Source organism: Rhopalosiphum maidis, chromosome 1 (genome assembly GCF_003676215.2).
Source record: "Rhopalosiphum maidis isolate BTI-1 chromosome 1, ASM367621v3, whole genome shotgun sequence".
In the NCBI taxonomy this organism is placed as follows: Eukaryota; Metazoa; Arthropoda; class Insecta; order Hemiptera; family Aphididae; genus Rhopalosiphum; species Rhopalosiphum maidis.
In genome coordinates, this window is record NC_040877.1 from 35,794,713 (window position 1) to 35,815,939 (window position 21,227).

At 23.2% G+C, this 21,227-nt stretch overlaps 1 protein-coding gene across 3 annotated transcripts in view; it reads left to right on the forward strand.

Annotated features, from left to right (window-relative positions):
* LOC113550479 (AF4/FMR2 family member 1-like) overlaps window positions 1-21,227 on the forward strand; it is a 137,680-nt gene that overhangs the window by 10,781 nt on the left and 105,672 nt on the right. For 2 of the 3 annotated variants that reach the window (XM_026952340.1, XM_026952342.1), the window contains exon 1: window positions 685-954. In XM_026952340.1, the coding sequence (XP_026808141.1) occupies window positions 857-954 (98 nt within the window). In that variant the 5' untranslated portion in view covers window positions 685-856. Of the gene's footprint in view, window positions 1-684; window positions 955-21,227 lie in introns of those variants that run through there. The other variant, XM_026952343.1, reaches the window with a different exon arrangement.

Genomic DNA, 21,227 nt, shown 5'->3' on the forward strand with positions numbered 1-21,227 from the left:
TAGAAACAAACAGTATTTTATATTAAATATTTTTCTTTATCATATTTTCATATAAAAGTTAATAGTTTTCATAGTTTTTAAATGTAATAATAATTTTTTTTTTATTTAAAAACGTAAATTAAAAATATTTGTGTTTATATTATGTTATGTAAATATTGTAAATATATTGTTAGATATTTATAAAGAAATCTTATTTTTTTTACAAATTATATTTATACATTCAGTAAGATTTCTATATAAATGTTATATCTGTAATTTGTGTATAACTTAGATTTTGGTAGTACTACTAATAATACCAGTACTACATTTAATTTTAAAAGAATAAATAATTTTTTGTTCTACAATATACAAAATATATTTACGCAATTTAAAGTTAATATATTTCTAGGCTATTAGCACTTCAATCTTTGCAATTTTTGAAAAAATACAAATTTTAAATAGCATATTATATTATATTATATTTTTAACTACTTCAGTATACAATCGTAGATAGTAGGCGGGAACCCTTCATATCCGTATAACATGTCATTATAACGTACGATGTTACGTTGCCTCCGTCATCGTTGTAGAACGGTGTTCGCGTGAGTAGTGGGGACTGCCGTCGGTCGCTACGACTTTTCTGATTATCCGCGTTCAACACGCCGCTAATCCAGTTTGCGGAAACTACTCTCTCGCCGCGCGCGTCACACCGGTGTGTGTGTTTACAGTGTTTATTTTATTGTATATTTTTACCTGTGATATTTTCCTCAATATCGGGGCAGTTTTCGCCCCCGCAACCCCTTACTTCGCCGCGGTTCGCCTTATGTATTAATAGTGATTTTTTAATTAACCGTTATTGTTTTTTTTATACACACAAATGTATAGGCCACCGGACGAACTGCGTGCCCATAGCAAGATGTCTTGGGACAACCCAAGGGAGTACATGCTGAAAGGAGCTACACCACTAAAAGTCAAGTGAGTACCTCATTCTTTTCCCCATACACATTGAGTTTAAATTTTTAAATCGCCGATATACTTTACAATTCTGATGGTGGAGAAATAGGTAATATGAACACGAATATTCATATAGTATATGCATATAACTGTTGTAGTTACGTAGTCCTACAGCTGTTCATGACGTCACGTGTTGTCACAGTGGGCAACAGCCAACAGTATCGTTCCCCTAACTAACGACACTTTTTGACATTCCAAAGTAAATTTTTAACGAATTCGATTTTTTCCGATTTTACAAATATGTTGAATAATACATAACATAATACTGTAGATTTAATGGTTTTACTTTTACACTGATTTTATACACTTACACGGAAGTCAAAATAAATTGAAATATTTACTGTTTTTGTCAATGTAAAAAGTTAATAATATTTTTCCAAATAATGATTAATAATCAAAATTGGTATCAACAAGAACGAAAAACTAGTTAGTAAGTTAAAGTACCTAATTATAAAATCACTTTTCATTCTTCGGATTTCAGTTAATCGTATTAAACAATGAGTTCCTCATTTAACTATTGTAGACTGTAAAATTATTACATTAGTATAGGTTCGTGGATTTAATTATAAATTGCAAAAATTACTTAGTATAATAACAATGAATGAAATTTGGCAGTTGTGTAACTTTAAAATATTGGCCTAAAAGAAAAAGCTCCTTTTTAGAAGACCCCTTATTTTATTACAAAATCTTAACTTATACAACTTTTAAGAGACCTCTTGAGCAATGGTTATTTATGTCACGTAACCGTATTTATTATCTATATTATATTTAAATTATTATTAATTATTACATAATTATATAATATTAATTAATACATTGTAAAATTGTAAAATGTTCATAATTTTTCTAATTGGGAATGATATTGGATCATTAACATTTTTTTTGAATTGCAAGGAAATAATAAATTATAATAATATTTTATTTACACGTTTATCATAAAAACAAATTATATCACCATAGCAACTAGAGATAACACCAAATGTAAAAAAAGGTAGGCAAGTGAGTACACCTCTCTGATGTACAGTAGATTAGGTTAGGTTATGAGAGGATTACTACTGATGTAATAGATTTAATTTGAATTCAATGATTTATCATTGCATACAAAAAATAATTCTGAGCGAAGAAACTGCTGAGCTGTCATGCTATATCACTATAAGTATATTTCATAATATGTGTTTTGATATTGCTATTAAAGTTATTTATTTTATTATTAGCATTTAATTATGAAATTAATACATAATCATTAACCATATTATATCGTTGTATGTAGCTTTTGAGTCTATACCAATTTATCGTAAAACGATGTGAATATAGGTTCAATAGGTTCAGTACATAAAAAAAACAAAATCGATTTTGTCAAATACTGATATTGTGTGAAAATTCCCGTTTTTTTAATTTTTTCTTTTAATCCCCTTTCTCCCAAATATCAATCAGATCAAATTTCCTATCCAAAACCATCCTTTAAATTAAAAATCGAAGCATTTTTACTGCAAAAGAGAAAAAAGCATCATTATAGAATAAATGCATTTTTCTCTCCACTCAGAATCAAAAGTCAGTGTTTTACGAACTGCAGATAGACATCCAGCTAATAGACTTATTCTTATCAATGATAAACAATCAATTTAAGATAAATTTTAAATCAAATCCCAAAATTATGAATAGTTATTTAAAAGCTTTATAAAAGCATGTTCTATTATGGAGTTTATTTCATCGACAAATTAACTATAATCTCGATGTAAGCATATTTCCATGCATGTAATTTTTATTATATAATATATTATTATTTGCTAAATTTTTTGGTGAATGACAACGATTCTGAAAATTATACCTGACTTAAATAGCATGTATTATCTAATCTTTTTGGGGTTTTTTATCTTCATAGTTTATTTCAGCGTTTCTATGAATCTGCACTTATATTTTAGAATTTAGCAATACCATTTATATTGATTTCATATCAATATATATTATTCGTATTCAAAAAAAATAAGGCAATTTAAGACCTATTACCATTTTTTTATTTTTTCATTATTATATAATTTTAATAAAACTATTTATTATAGCATGGATAATATAAAAATAAAATTATCATTTGTCGATATGTATACAAAGACTATGAAAATGTATACAAGTTCTTAATTTCTTCAATAGATTTTTACACGAATTAATGATTTATTAAATAAATTATACATTTCTTAAGTGATAATCTAATTATTAACATGTTTAATTTAAAACAATAATATGTCAAACAATTACATTATTAGGGATGTAACTAAATTTTGATTTGTCTAAGAATTTAATTTAAAAAATATTAAAATAATTAATATAATATACAAGGATTAAGTACTTATCTTAGTATTAAGTATTATTGATAATGAATAATATAAAATTCATTATTTAAAAATAATAGATTATAAAATTTTTTTTAAATTTTAGTTATAGTAAATAATTAAAAATTGTATGTATTACTGGCAATAATGATAATCCAGGAAATAACTATATTTTTTTGAGAATGTCTAAATCGTTTTGAGTTGTAAGTAAATAATTAAAATGTATCATTTTTAATTAATCTAACCTAACCTATACATTACAACATAGTTGTAGTTTATAAGGAATTATTATAAATTATAACTACGCATTGTCTAGGAAATATGAATATCTAAACTATCTTAAGAAATGTTACGAAGTAATGTGAAGGAATGTTTCTATGCAATTTTTGTACTGTTATAAAGTTATAATCTTTGATGTGATAGTCTGGAATCGATTGAATCATTATGAGCATTTGCCTATGATTACGTACCTATTTTATAAAATTTACGAAGTACAAAATAAAAACTCTTCAGGATATAGTAAGTATGCGGATTTAAATAGTATCACTGTTCCACAGTGATTTACAAAATATAATTGCAAAATAAGATATTAGACTACAAAAATATGTAACTGAAAACTCTAGTTTCGACTAATTTGTCATGATAAAATAAATTTTAACGATAATTTAATTAGATAAAATAAATAAAATGTGTTTAAGCAATTTCTGCTATATTATAGCATTTCCTAAAGAAAAATAGCCATTAATCTTAATACGTAGTCAATATTTATATTTTTAGGAATATTCGTATTATTTTTTACATAATACAAGCAATTTCATTATTTTCTAGTCACTCCTTACAAGTGCTTAATTATCATTATTAAAGGTGACATAATATGTAAAAACTAAAAATGAATAGGTGAGCATTATATATATATATATATAAATTCCATATCATCAATACTCTATCTCTTTATATTTTTGTGTCTAAATAGTTTTAAAAGGGTTATTATAAAAGGGTTATTCATTAGTTTTTTTTATAAATTATAAATTTTATATATAATACTAATCAAATATGTATAAATAAATTATTTAAATATTAAATGTATTAAATTACAACTGTACAAATTAAAAATACATTGTGCAGCTTTTAATATACATAAAATTAAATTTAAATAAATGTCAAAGTAGTATTTAACCTAGTGAAAATTAGTCAAATATACAATTTTTTTAAATTATAAGCTATTTTATCGAGAAATTAATAATATTAGGTGGTACCAATGAAATAATAAAGTAATATGTTAGGTTAGATTATGCCTATTATAAAATAATTTTTTTAATTCCGACGATTTGTTACAATATTCATTATTTATTTATTTTGTTATCATTATTAAATCATAAGCAAAATTAGATTTATAATACGATACTTATAATAAATTGAAAATATATTTTTGAATTACTTTATATTCATGATTAAAATATTTTCAACATATAGGTAAAAGTAAAAACTTTGAATAAATGTTACAAATAAAATTCCAATATAGCTATGTAATACATTAAATAGACATTAAATCCTTAAATAATTTAATTTTAAATTATTTATTATCTCAAAAATAAACTTTTATCATGAATTAGAGATCCATATATTTAAAAATTAAAAAAGATAAAAAAAAAAATGATATTATATATTTTTTCATCAAAAAGTTCGTTATTTACTAGTGCATTAATGTTAACACAATGCTTTAAATAAAATTTTATGGTGATAATTAGGTTAATAAGTACTAACTACTTACCAATATTTCTACCAAAACAATGGGAAAGAATATTATAATTATGTAAACCATTTATATTTTTAATATTAAAATTAATAAAAAATTCATAACCTAAAATCAGTCATATGGTTTTCTATATTGACTATAAGTCTATAAATCTCAATAATAAATTTTATCCAATATTTAATTCATGTTAATATTCGTCCAAAGATAAGAATTTTTTTTATGAACATCTTATAAGACTTATAATGTTCAATAGAAAAAAAGCAAAATTTTGTAAAGAATCATTATTTTTCGAATGCTGTGATTGAAATAAAATCTATTTATCTATTTATTTAACTGTATTATATTAATAGATACTATGTAGTTTTACACCAAGGTGAATTACCTATAAGAGTGCCTAACTCAATACCCTGCCCTGTACGAAGATTAATGATTATACTTTAATTTAAATTAAGTATTTAAGTATAAAACTACGTTTTAAATCCTATAAAATAGTTAACATCTAAAGCAAATTAAACTACTACAACTACCTTATATTAGATAATCAATATATTGAAAAAAGTGTATAAAATTGTCAAGCTCTTTGACTATAAATAACTCAAAACAGCCAAGTATCCTTAAAATACATGTTTAGGAAATGCTAAACATTTGTCGAAGGTTTTAGTAAGTCAACGATTACAATGTATTGAATTAAATTAAAATAACAAAATCAATTTCTCTATGACTTTTTCTGGTTATTAAGTACACTAAAAACTTTTAGTACCTAACTTTAAAAATACAAATAAATTCAATAGGTTCTCAACAGAAACCACCCTTAAAAATAAAGATTGCAATTTTTTAAAAATGAACTTTAGGGGACATATAAGTATTTTGATTAGTAAAATTTTCTTTTTATATTATAAAAAATGTTTTACTGGTTTAAAATTTTTAATGTTTTCCAATGTTGGTAGAATGCATAAAAACAAAAATATTTAATATTTGTAAATAAATTTGGCAAATTAATTTTTAGGTAATTTTAAAAACATTTTGTCTAAAACTTTAGAGTATATACTTCTGTCTCGAAAAGAGGAGGAGGATAAATAATACTTCTCTGAACTTATATTATGAAAAATTTTAATTAATATTTGTTAGCAAAAAAAATCTTTAATTCAATTTTAAATGAATTTATAATGTTTAGTTTTCACGACGTCCAAGACAATCTTTAAATGATTAATTGTAATGAACGCTTGCACAATCTGGCAAGCACACCATATGTACTTAAATGAATCTAAATTTAATACATCATGTCAGCATTCAGCGTGCAATAATTAAACTCAAATATATCGTTTACCTCATAATTGTATAATATTATAAATAAAATAGAAACAAATCGTTAAAATTTATTTATTTATTGATGTATAGACTTAATAAGGTCTTTTCATTATTAGAGATTCATCACATCTTGTATTTAAGGATTTTTTCAAATTATATAACTCGGGTATTAAATTGTCCAGATTAACTCGTTTTTCAATATAAAATATCCATGGACTATTGCGACCTTAACCTACATCAACGACACCATTGAATTAGGTCAGTTACAAAACTCAACTGCTATAGTAGAAAGTACAAAAATACAATAGTACCATTAAATCAAATTAATCTCAATATATTAAAAAATATATTGTTTAATATTTCGTTTTGTTTTTCATCAATGATATATATCAAAAAAAAAAAAAAAGGTTTACTTCAGTTATTAAAATTAACTTCTGAACGTAAGAGTTAAATGAAACTACAATGGATCCATCGTTTCGGTCGGGACCGCAAGAAAAAGAATCTGTTTTTTAATTAAATTCCGACGCAAATATCTTGAGTAGTGCTATTGAATCATCTCGACTATTTTTGGAGATACCGAGAGGAGAAAAAAAATATGTGACAATCGGTTTGTTCTTCGTTTATTAGGTTACTTGGCGTGAATTTGGCACGGTGATTTTTATTTCTAGCCTTCTGAAAGACGTAACATGTAATCATCGAGCGCTCTTTACGCGATCGGATGGCTTTCACATACACACACATGGGTTTTGGCATAATAACAATTATACATATGTCTATTACCATGTTTAGGCTTCCATAGTGAAAGTCTTAAATGGATATTCGTAGTCGTATATTTTATTTACCTAAAAAATGTCTTGAGATTTATGTTTTAAATAGAATTTTAATATTGCTCATTTTTAATAATTACAAATCAAATTATTTAACTACTTATCCACACAATTTAAAACTATTTAAACAATTATGTTCATTTTTTAGAAACATTTATCTTTATATTTTATTATATATTTTTCTATTATATAGACATAAATAATACTTTTGGTCTGTTTGAAATGTAAAAGTAATTTGAACTAATATTTAAGTATTAAGCCGTCATGTTATAGATTAGGGCTTTGTAACTGAATTATTTATTTGGATTTCGGATACTAGATGTAATCGAGTAATTGGATAAAAAAAAAAAGTGTATAAAAGTTTCAATTAGATCAGGTGTTAAGGTGAAAATTAAAAATTGTTTGAACGTTATATGGATTTTGAATTTGGTTATTTTTAGGGATTTTTACATATTATGTAATGAGTTTAGAAAGACTCCAGTGCAAAATCTTATAATAAATTAAGATGAATAATATAAAAAAAAAAATAAGTTTTAATGAATTCAATTAATTTTTTGTATTAAGAGAAAAGTGTCTATAAAATATAGAAACCTATGATTACAATTAATTATGTATAATACTGTGTATAAGTTTATTATATAGTACCAAGAAGGTATTAATAATAATAATAAAAACCTGGGAGTTGCTCTGCTCTATAGTGGTTGTTGAGTGTACCTTGTTATTGAATAGGCTATTGTAATATACTGTAATAGATATTTTGAATTTGAATTAAATGATAAACTATTGTACGAATATATGCAAAAAACGGTTCCGAGTAGGGGGTGCTAGTTAGTCTATATTTCTAAGAATATTTTATTGTGAATTTATATTTATGTTAATGTTAGTAATACGGTAGTTGAACTAATTTTTCCGAAAACAATCTCACCATTTAGCCTCTTTATTTTAAAATATAACATTATACGTAAAATTAATGATAGATTATGCTGATTATAGAATATTTCTTTTCAGAATATAAAGTTATATATTGTTATTATAAACCTCATAATTCTTAAATAAAATGTGTATGTATAAATGTTTGCTATTTATTTATTAATTACTTTAGTATAGTACATCATATAATAATACAATGCAATATTATATTACAATAATTGCATTCAAAGCATTTGAGCACAATTTACTAAATTTAAAAATATGTAAATAATTTCTCTTTTTGAAGTATCTATATACTAATATATAATCTTATGATCATTATATTGAAAAATAAAAACTAAAATACATAAATATAGTCATATTAAAATATTATAAATTAATTTAATTTTTTTTATTTAATCCGTAGACAAACTGCAATATATATTTATCTTAGTTATACATAAGTTAAGCAATAAAGGATCTTATATAAATTCAATTTTTTATTTAAATTGTTCTTTATATTAAAATTCAATAATTAATATAATTATTTTTACTCAAGCCAAAGAAGGTGCCTAGAAAGTGTGTAAAATTTTTACACTTCAATAAATTGTAGATAAATTTTACCCAGACTTTCTAAACACTAGATATTATATATTAAAACGAATTACCTATAGCCATAAATTTATATTTTATACGTGATATAGAAATTATTTTAAGACAATACAATAAATTGTTTTTATACCATCATTTATAAGATATGAACACATTTGATTTAAAAATACATGTATTATAATGTTTGAAAATTAGAATAAAACTTTAAGATAATTAAATTCCATATTTCTAAACTTTTATCATAGTTATAAATTTTTTAATTTATTAAGAGTTTATTCTTTTTATTTTCCAATAAAGTAATAACAATTATTTTTCTATGAAACTGTGCGTCAAATCGAGGAGATTCACAGACACCTTTTTAATAACAGAGTATTATTACCTGCGCAGCATAGTTTCGTGTGATAATGGTACATGAGTGAAAGTAGCACATAGCTCAAGTTGGTTATGAGAGTGGTTTTTATGCACGTCTAGATCAACCGAATTTTATTGTTCACAGTTACTGAAAGCAGATTTGCACGATATTTTTTATAAATTGCATAGTAGACATTTCTGTCCTTGTGTATTTATACATTTCCTTTGCAATATTGCGGACATTAAAGGAAGGTCCATTTGAATATTACATTCAAGGTGATAGACCTTGACCTTTTGTTCTAGCCCTCAAAATATGCCTTAAAAGTTAAAACAATTAATTATAATATATATAATAATAATAATAATTCTGATTTTACAAGATGTTTATAGAAAATGTAAAAAAAAAATTCATACAAATAATATAGGTTTTAAAACAATCATAAATATTTTGAAAGCATTTACATTTTTAATAATGAGATTTTACAAGGCATATTCTAATAACTAAATTATATTATGTATATCTATAAATCAATTATATACAATTAGGTACTAGAGCTATACATTATTTATGTATACGTTGTTGAGAATTTAATAGTTTATACAGAATTTACCCATTATATATGTATGATTATTGTTTTAACTTAAAATCATGGAAACATAAGTATATTTAGTTAATTAAAACGTATATAATCTATAATATTTTTTTTATGTTTTTGGTATCAATAACGAGGTTATTAACCGGTACAATTATACAATAATAATTGTATAATATTACATGAGTTTCATTACATTATTAGATGACAAAGTTCTATTTTATTAAAATAACTTATATGTTTGTGAATTGATTTCGTTTATAGGTATGAGAATTTTATGTTGAATTTGATTTATAAAACTATATTAATTAATTCGAATTATTTTATTATAAATATAAAATTACATTTTATATTTTTTGAATCAAATTTTTAGCACATTCAAAAATCATATAATCTAATTTCTAATGTCTTTTTCAGTTACCAACATTCAGTAATCTATTTTATTACGCTAAAATATGATGGCATTTAATTATTATTAACGTTTACTGTATTAATACGGTTTGAATTGTTGCATATAATATACATAAATATAATAATGCTTCAAGTTATTTTATTTAATTGACATAAACTAAGTTAGCAATTTATCCAGACATAAAAAAAAAACTACAAGGGATTTCACGAATTACGTAGTAAATACAACTTGACAACAGTGCGAGAAAGTTATCCGTAGATTCTAGAGAGAGAAAATTCAGAATAGATTCTTATTTATTTGATTTTTGAAATTGCAAGCTATTTTTATACTATTGTTCAGTTTGGTTAAAAAATTACCACAATATAATTATCTAATACAATTTATTTGATTTTAACTAATTGCATAAATAATAAATCATAAATCAGGTGAAGGTATAATAACCAATAATCTTTATAGGGAGTTGATTTCTAGTAACTGTCAGCGTTATTGTGGAGTCTCTTTGAATTCAAACCGGATGTACATTTTTTTTAACCAAGCGTAATTTTTGGCATTTTAAAAAGTATATAAATGATTATCTTTTAATGTTTATCAAATCTTATATTCACGTGTATTAAAAATTTTAAATATAAATAATAAATAGTTCAGTATGTAATATGTACTCTTCTATAGTCGCCTACTTTCTTACATATAAATATAAATATTATACAATTAATTGTAATGAAAAAGTATAGACATTTTTGAAATACTTATTATTATTTTTTTTTTTACAAGGAATCCTTAAAATTTTATTTATGATTAGTCATATTAATATTTATTTTTTTGGTTATCTCTCTCATTTATTTGATGCTTACATTTCAATACCTATTTTCATTCAATGATAATTTATGCAATTACTATCTAATTAAATGAGAATTCTGTTGTACTGCCATTTAATTTATTTCACGTATACAATAAAGGTTGAGAGCTTATCCTTTAGGTTCTAAAAAAATAGATTGATTATCTTCTTTAAGTTAAAAATTTATATATTTTATTTATTTAATATTTTTATATTTGTACATAAGCAAATTAATTATTTTTTTTTTTTTTTTTTTTAATGATTAATGAAAAACCAAATCAATAATTAATTGATACAAATATATTTTTATTAATGGATCTTAATATAACTAAAAACCAATATTTCTAGATTTTAATAAAATGTGTGGTGAGTTTATTAGGTAAAAATATTTTTAACATCTTGGTTGTTGAAAATAAAATCACGAATGTATTCATATGTTTAAAATGTGTTCTATTAATCACAATTAATTCTATTTTCTTCAACACATTTGATAATGCTTTATTAGAATTTATCTGAGGCCATTAATAACATGCTATATATATAAAATATATAGGTAGGTTAAAACCTTATTATGTTTTACATTTTTCGTAAGAGTCGGAGTGAATATATAGTTTATAAAATCGAAAATATTTTTCTCTAACATAACTTTTAAATATTATTATGACTAATAATTGTTTTCATTAAAAATTGTAGATTTACTACTTACTTTAATTTTAAACAACTGTTTTAATTTTATAAATCAAATTAATTTTTCGTATGGTTTTATAATTTATAAAATGTTAATTATCTATAACATTTTTAATTACTGATAGGCAATACTAGTTTCATATACTTATACTTATACTATATTTTAAACAAACAGAATAAGTTAGTGTACATGGATTTTATAAAAATGACATTGATTAAAATTGCCTCTTTTTGTTTATTAACTTCTAAATAAAAAATAGTTTAAAAAAGTAAACACTATATATCTATTAGGTCTACATCAAATTTGAATGAATTATATAGGTACTCAATACCTAGGTATTTAAATAAACAGACTAGAACCCGTAAGGAATATCAATACCTATATAAAGCTTGGGTGAAAAATATTAATTAAATATCTTATATGACCTATAACATTAACTAGCTTATAACCTATAATATTAATATCTTATTAAAATGTAAATACGATTCGTAATTAAATATTTTAAGTCGGATAACATGGCACTTACAAAAGATTCTATTTGAGTTCATGTTTGCACATATATTCAAACATCATGCACTATCCGGTACTTTATTAAAACTCCAAACATAAGTATCACAGTAGGTACCTTACCTATACGCATTATGGCCGTTTTAATATTATTGTGTGATAATAAAGAAATTAGTCGTGTTTTGTTTTCATCCTTTAATTTTTTTTTTAATACTATGCCATTGACAACGAGGAATGAGAATATTTTAAGTTTGACCATAAACAATATTACTATTTTTTTCAATTTAAGATTACATTTTAAAACTAATTTAAACATTAGTAATGCCTTTATACTAAGTATTCAGCACTCACTTTTGTATTATATAACACAGGTTATATTTATTTTATTTTAAAATAAAATATCAACCTAATATGAGTACATTATCCATATATCATAATAACATATTGGGTTGACTATTGACGTACCTATATAATAAGTATGATCAGTAAAAGAGCTATTAAAAGTAAATTAACTTCAGTAAACATTGTTATTTGTTATCGACCTCGAAATGCCACAAAACGTGACTTATTTAGGTACTAGAAATTAAAAGTTATTTTAAATTTTAATAATGATTTATTATTATTATTTTATTTAATAAGTTTTTTAAAATTGATTTAAATAATAGTTATAATAATTATAATTTATAAAATAAAATAAATTGCTTCGTTATTCATGTAATTTAGATTGTACTAACTAATTTCAATTAAATTGTAAATTTATATTTTGGGAAGCACATATAATAAAATTAAGTTTAGTTCTAATATCTACAAAAAAAAAAAATTTAATAAACCTTAAAAATAATAATATTTATCTAGTATACCTACATAAGATTAACTAGCAAATTTATGAAATCTTTTAATTGATAATACAAAAACATCTAATACTTTTATTTTTCTCAATATTTTAATAAATCGCTAAATATTGTGACTATTGATATTAAATCAATGATTTGAACCAATTAAAAATTTTAAACTAAATAAGAAATATATTCAAATAGAAAAAAAAATTATTTACAATTTAAATAGCTATGTATTTCATGGCTAACAAAGTAAATATGAGGAATGATTCAAATACATTTTTAGATCATAGATCGTAGATGGTTGAACAGAGCTCTATATTACTCTTCTTAGAGTTGGAATTCTTATAGGTATATATGTTATAATTGCTGGTCGGCTGTCATATTGCTTACAAGACTACAGTGGTGATGATCGCAATAATCATCGACGATGACAGTGCAGTTTCCCTATTGGTTTTTCAAACGCTTATTTTGAATTTTTCAATTTTTTTCCTCGTATAGACTACTAATAATTTGCACATAACACAGTTAAGTTGCGTGATAGTGTATACTTAGACACAAATCTTTTTAGGGATCCCTGCTAGGTGTTCCACATGAAACAGCTTAACTATATTTTTGCAAATACACTAAACTCACATTCCACTGCTGCCATACCTATACGCACCTTCGTTTTGTATTTTACTCACTATTATTTGTATTAAAATTTAACGCAAGAGGTACGCACCGTTTGATTATCATGAACCGCACAATAAATATCGTAATACACACAGTATTGGCTTTAAATTTGTATAAATATTTTAACAAAGTTTCGTTTGATTTTTCATTCTATCAAGATTTAGTGAAATCATTTTTGACTTATGTTTAAGTTTTTGTTTGTATAATCTAATTATTTAGTATTTAAAAAATCAGTGGATCGTGAATTGATCAGTCATCTTTTACACCTATTACGAAATAAAATTAATTTATTACTTAGCTTATAATAATGATTTTTTTCGTTATTTTGTTTATTAAATTTAAGTAGTTAAAGAAGTTTTTATAAAATCTTTCTTCGAGTCAATTTTAGCATATCGTGTGGTCTCAATTGGTTCATATGTCACAGACTAGATGTGATAGTCAAATTTGAAAAGGTTCAGCATAAATTTGTACTAACCATAATACTATTATAAATTCAAAAGTTAGTCTTTTTGAATTTATATCAACCACTCACTTTTGAACATTTCCTTGTAATATTCAGGCTACGTACCTCAGTCAAAATGAAACTTTCGATAAATTTAATGTTTTATTCACAATTTGTGAAGCCGTTAATTTTTCTATATTACACTACCAAATTGATTTTTAAAACCCAAGGCTTCTGTACTCATCATACGTATCCATTCTTTGTACCTAAACGTGTTCTGCGATGCTACCAATTATACAAAGTTAATCGACCGAATAAATAGAATGATGCGAATTGCTAATGAGGAGAATCCATCATTTCTCATAGAATAATAATACATTATTAAATATTATTATATTACAAGAGTTCAATTTTAACCTTAAAGCCGTAAAACGTAAACAGCACCATTTAATGTTCTTTTTTTCTAATGTTTAATATACATTGATAATTTATATATGAATTTAGGTTTAAAAAAAATATTTTGAAAACTTATAAAAATTCATGATTTGCGTTTTTCAATTTTTATTTATACCATAGACTGTATTTTCAATCTTATTATAAGATTTATTAAAGAAATGTTAACTAAAAAAATTATTTAACGATCAATGATCAATACCAACATATGGTATGTTATGTAGGTATAAATATATTTAAAGATAAAATAGTCTAACCACAAAAATTAAAATAATTATTTTTAAATGATTGTAGGATAATTTAAATATAAATATAAATGTAATATTGTTCATTATTAAGAATTTAAATATTATTTATCATATAATATTGTATTAGAAATTAAAATATTAAAATATATTATTATTTACAGTAGGTATTATTATAATTAAAGTCAACTATACAAATTCAATACAAAATATCCAAATAATATATTATAGACTTCTAATGATTTAATATAATTGTATAGAAAATATAATAAATTCAAAAGTTAGTATTTTCCATTTACATATTATTAGTGAATAATTAGTTGTAGTTATCTATATTTTTTGATAGTATATTTAGTATGTTAATGTTATTTAATAAATATATAAAATAACTAAATAAAAAATGCTAGTAGAAGCATTATTTGGAATTACATTACAAAGCTATATATAAAGACTTAAGAGACTCATAGTTTCATAACAGTTTAAATTACATAAGCTATTATTTTATTAAAATGCATACGTAATAAAATCATTGAAGTTTGAACCTTTAAAATAACAAATTTAAGATATTGCGTAAGTAATGCTTTTTTGTAACAAGATTGAAAAGTTTAAAAATAGTTATAGACTTATATCGAATAACAAAAAGTAATATTTATCGTATTCAAATTAACTAAGTAATTTTAAGTACTAAACATAAAACTTTAAAAATAAAATATTGCAATATCATGGTAAAAATTAAATATTAAATTCTTTATTTTTATAAATTATAAAATATCCATTAATTTGAAAATTCTATCTCCCTTGTCTGTTCGTCAGAAATTTTCCACATAATTTCAGTACCTATTTACTTGTTGATTTATTTTTTAAATTATTATAATAAGGTAGCATATTATGCTTTGCTTTATAAACAAATTGTTGTTGTTGTGATCATTGCAAATATTGGTCTTACATTATAAAATCAAATTGTATAAAAACTAAAAAGTGTTCAATTATAGATTTAAAAAAAATGTATTTTATAATAATATGCTTTATTAATATTGTAATATTCGCTTTAATTGTATTCCTACAATTGGGAATCCCTTTGGGCTATATAATATACGTATATAAACCTAACATTTAAATATCTATCCTAAACTATCTAAACCTATACATATTTAGTCACATTTATATTTTTCCTTATTATATTATGATTATTATTATAATCTCAAATCAGCTTAATAAAATATATAATTTGCTGTAAATTTGAAAAAAATTGAAAAATATTAGAACCAAATTAGTTACTACTATTAGCCTTGCAATAACGTTCCTTACACGATTATACACATTATTATAACTGTTATAATATAACATGTAGCACCTAAACTATGTGCACGCATGATGTATTGAAAATTAATTGAGCAAGGTACTAAAGAATTTTATTTATTGATCGCAACACATTTTACTGTTTTGTAAGTTTTATTATTAACTAAGTAAATCAAAGTAGTATTGTAGTATTGCATTAAATTGTATCATTTCTGTAACCTAGTTTGTATAATGTTTAAAACTAAGTAATTTGTGAACCATTCATTGGTTGATTCAAATAAACGAATACGTGGGTAGCAATTTCGTTTCTAAGATTAAACAGGCGTAGATCTAGAACACGTTATTTGCGGGAGAGGGAGGTGAGGTTAGTATCGTTGATTTTCTATTTGATCAAATACGACTAACGGACGAAAATTCGTTGTTTTAATATTGTTCTAATTGTTATTAATTTCTTTGGAAACACGTGTTTTTGTTTCATATATAATATATATATAAAACATTGTTTAGATATTGTATAGATTAACATAGATTACACGTGCCCAATATAATATAATAACTAATTGACCGACTGCTAGCTAGATGTCTTAAGTGAACTATATGGACATAACGTACAATAAAACGTCATGTGGTTCGGTCCAGTGAATAGACAGGCGCATGGGTGACGCAATAAGAGGTGGAATGCGAGCATTGGAATTGGGACGCAGTGAAAGAGACCGCAGACAATATAATATTATATTATAAGAAAACGTATTTTTACAATAACAAGTTACACTCTGTAATACTTATTATACGTGTAGTTGCTATTATTTTTTCTTTGTAATTAATGAGAATATATAAAGTATATGTATAGAATCTATGCACTGTAGTGAGTAGTGACTAACGAGTAGCGGGTGGCTATATAGTGTATGTAATATATAGTTTCACCTGAAAACTTCCGGTGTGTTACATCATTAATGTTAAAATATCTACAATTTATATTATTAGGTATAAATTTGATTTTTTCAATTTTTATTTACTCGAGTAAGGAATAGGTACCTACTGAGAACTGAATTTTAGTATACTAATGATTATTGATATATTTTAATCATTAAACATGTGTGCAGTACAATGATAATTGGCTCGACTGCGATGATTTTCGTTATGTTTAATGAAACTTCTATACATACATATATATATATTATGTAGAAATAAGTAGATAATGTATCAATGTGAGACTATTTGTCATGTAAAAATATTGATACGAATTCAACTTCTTCATTCGATTTGATTATGAAAAAGAAAAAAAAAAATTATTTCAAAGTCACAAGTGTGGATATCTACTATAATATAGGTATTATCATTAAAATTTTTAATTAAAAAAAATTGACATTTATATCGTATATTGCTTTTAAGTTTTATAAACTTTTAGCTTTATTTCAACGAGCTGTGGTACTTAATTAGTATATTAATTTATAATTCGTCTAAATATTTTATGCTTTGGAACTACAAAAGTCTTATTAAATTTTTAATATGTTGATTAAAAACATACAAATAGGTTATTCATTATTATAAGTACAAATTATTATCATACATTTTTTTTAAATTCTAAAATTTTTTGTAATTAACGTTTATCGATGTACATTTTTCTTCAATATGCATAATAAATAAACCACACAAATAAAAATATAAAATTATATCTACCTAATCAGTAGTCAATATAATTTTAATTTTTTGCTTAAATTTATTGACAAACGATATACTCTGATAAATTATATTATAATATAGTCATGTAATATTATAAAGTAAAAAATAATTCTCATACTACAACAAAGCCATCAAAATTAATTTTAAAAATGTTTGCTTTGTTTATTATAAAATTATCCTAACATTTATGTATAGGTAATAATTAATTTAAATTGCCGATATATTGACAAAAAATAACACCAACAAGACAAAATTATACAATGTTAAATTTAATACTTATTAATAATTAATTCAATCCGATGATCTTTTATTTTTTTAGAGTATAGGTAGAATATTTAAACGTACAGACGAATACGAACAATTTAAATAGGTACATTATCAGTAAACAATATATAATAATACATAGTGATTTGTGACCAACATATTTATCCCCATAAATACTTAAATTTGTTTACTGCGGCTTATATATATTTTGAGTATTACAATTAATTTAAATAATCTAATCGTAATTCGTATATAGTAGATACCTAGAGACATCTATCATACTACTTATTAACTTTTTTCTATATTATAATACATTAATACGTATGTAACAGCAGTGTATAATTACCTACTCGTTCGTGTTTTTTTTTATTTACTAAGAAATAAGCATATAGGTACTTCAGCATAAAATATATGATAAACTTTAATTTTCAACTCAATATAAAATGCATACACTTAAAATGAATGCAATTTTATTGATACAAACATTTCCGTTTATTTATAATAGATTAATACTAAATGCATTGTATATATTTTATTTAAGTCTACTTCAAAGTCATGAAAATCGATTTTTTACAAGTATTTCATATAATAATACGATCGCATGATGTGCACAATAAAACCTGTATTAAGATAACAGTAATATAAAGTAAAATAATAAATTATGTTTGGGCGCGCGCGTTTGCGTGTGTGTACGTTTCTACCTGTGTGCAAATAATAACTACACAGAAACGCGCGTGGCTGTCCTTGAGTATGACGTGATGTAGGTCACGCGTGGTCCGCTGGCAAATATTGCATGCTTGGTCATCCCCTACCCTGTCTATCCAATGATCAAGCAATTTAATTTTTAATGTAGTAATATTATTAACCTTTGTTGGTAATAGATATGTGTGTGTGTGTGTGTGTGTGTGTGTGTGTGTGTGTGTGTGTGTGTGTGTGTGTGTGTCTGTGTGTCTGTGCCTGTGTCTGTTTGTAATATGGTAAAATATAGTATACTAATATATAACAAAATTAATGTAAAGTTTTCATAGGATTTTATTAATTATATTGAAATATTTTTCCGAATATAAGTAATATTAATGGTTTAATATGAATACGGTTACCAGTCATTTGTATGAGCTTTTTTCTAGTCTTAATACTAATGGTAGACTAAAAATATTTTAAATCGATGAAGCATAAACCCTTATAAATACATTTTAATTCTGTCTTTAAGCCATTTAAATTTAAAACTGTAATTTACGTTCTTTGTTACATTTTATGGCTTTATTTCATAAACAAGTAAGTATAGGACAACATAATATTTACAATCACATTTTAGGACCTATAGAAACAAAATTACATTTTTTTTTTTGTTTATCGATCATATACTTAGTATTGTAAAAATAATTGTTAGTAACATCAGATATAAATTTATTAATCGTCACACATTTTAATATTTAATATAATATAATAAAATATAACCTAAATTACAATATAAATGAGATAATTTAGCATTGAACTCAATAGCAAATATATGTGTTACAGCTACAATAAATTATGTTATACACGATATGTATGTTTTTAGAGAAATAATTATTATAATATTTAAAAGTATAAACGTAAATAAAGTTTAAATCAAAATTATTTAATAATTTGTTCTAGATGTATTTAGTTTATACAAATGAATATGCTATTGCTCAAAAACTAATAAATAAACAATACTAGTTGTCAACCTTTAAATATAATTTTTTTACCTAAATCAATTATTGCTGGTAACAATTAATTAAAAATATATTCTTTTATCTGGTTTTTGAATATTTGTCAAGTTGTTTTTCTTCAAGGTAAGAATTCTGTAGACAACAAACTGGATATATTTGTTACATTTTATTAAAACTAATATACTTAATGCAATGATGTTATTATTAATTGGTACATTTTAATATAATTTAAATTTTAAATCAAAATACGTCTTTATTTTTAAAAGTTATTGGTCATTATTTTTATTTTATAAGGGAAAATAAATAATAGTTTTAATAATTATACTATATTTTGATCCAGCAGTGATTAATAAATAATGATATTTGGTATTGTACATATTTAAATTATACATTGATATTTCTATATTAGAATATTAAGATCAAATTATTTTTCTTATTTATTTTTAATAAGAAACTATCTTTTATAGAAAAATTGTACAATTTATATCAAACTATATTAATTATGTGCTGTATTCAATTAATCACTCCCATAACTATTGTTTATCATCTGTTAGTAATTTAATTAGGTATATTTTTCATGTTGAACACAAGAGTATATTGAGTAGATTATTATAATAATATGTGATGGATAATGACGAAGTAACAATGGATTCGGTATCACAGTAACTACTCTACGACCTATTATTAATATATTATTTATGAATTACGCTTTATGTACAAAAATATATGAAATAAATAAGTATATAATATACAAGCAGATACAATTTCTATGAACTAATACAACCGATCTATCTACCATTAAAATCTATCCAACAATTTAAACTATTTTTTTCCCGAGAATAATAAATATTAAATTATTTATTTATATATACGTATATGTACTATAGTTATGGTAAAAACATACAATTGATAAGCAAATGTAAAGACGTAATGTGAATCGTAGCTAACACTGTGACACCTAAAAGACGGTTTATTCAATAATACCAATATCTGCAGTTACAAGGATAATATGATTTATGTATGTTTCGTCTCAAAGTGCTGACAAACCTTTTTTTATTGTGTGTTTGTAAAATATGTAAAATTCATATCGATTCAAATAATAAAATTATTTTATTTTACTAATTTTAAGAGTTATACGACTATATGTATGTATCTAGTAATTTTGTGCATAATATTATAAATTATGATGTATTCTGTGCTACAGTCAACAATTTTTTATGTATAAAATATAAATAAGCACCTTAATAACAATTGTTTTTAAAAAGCCCCAACATTTTCTTTTCCAACGGGGCTCAGGAATTCAAGATCCAGTAATGGACAGAGTGAATAAAAAAAGTAAAATAAGAGAGTTCATACAATTATACACTACAGCAACACTGTAGTAGTTAATAATTTAATATTTATTTTGCGCTTAATTTTAATTCAGTAATTTTGCAAAGGTTTCAGTTATTTTATTATTATTGATATTTATATTAATATTTTTTATGTTATAATCGGTAGGGATAGAATTGATTTTAT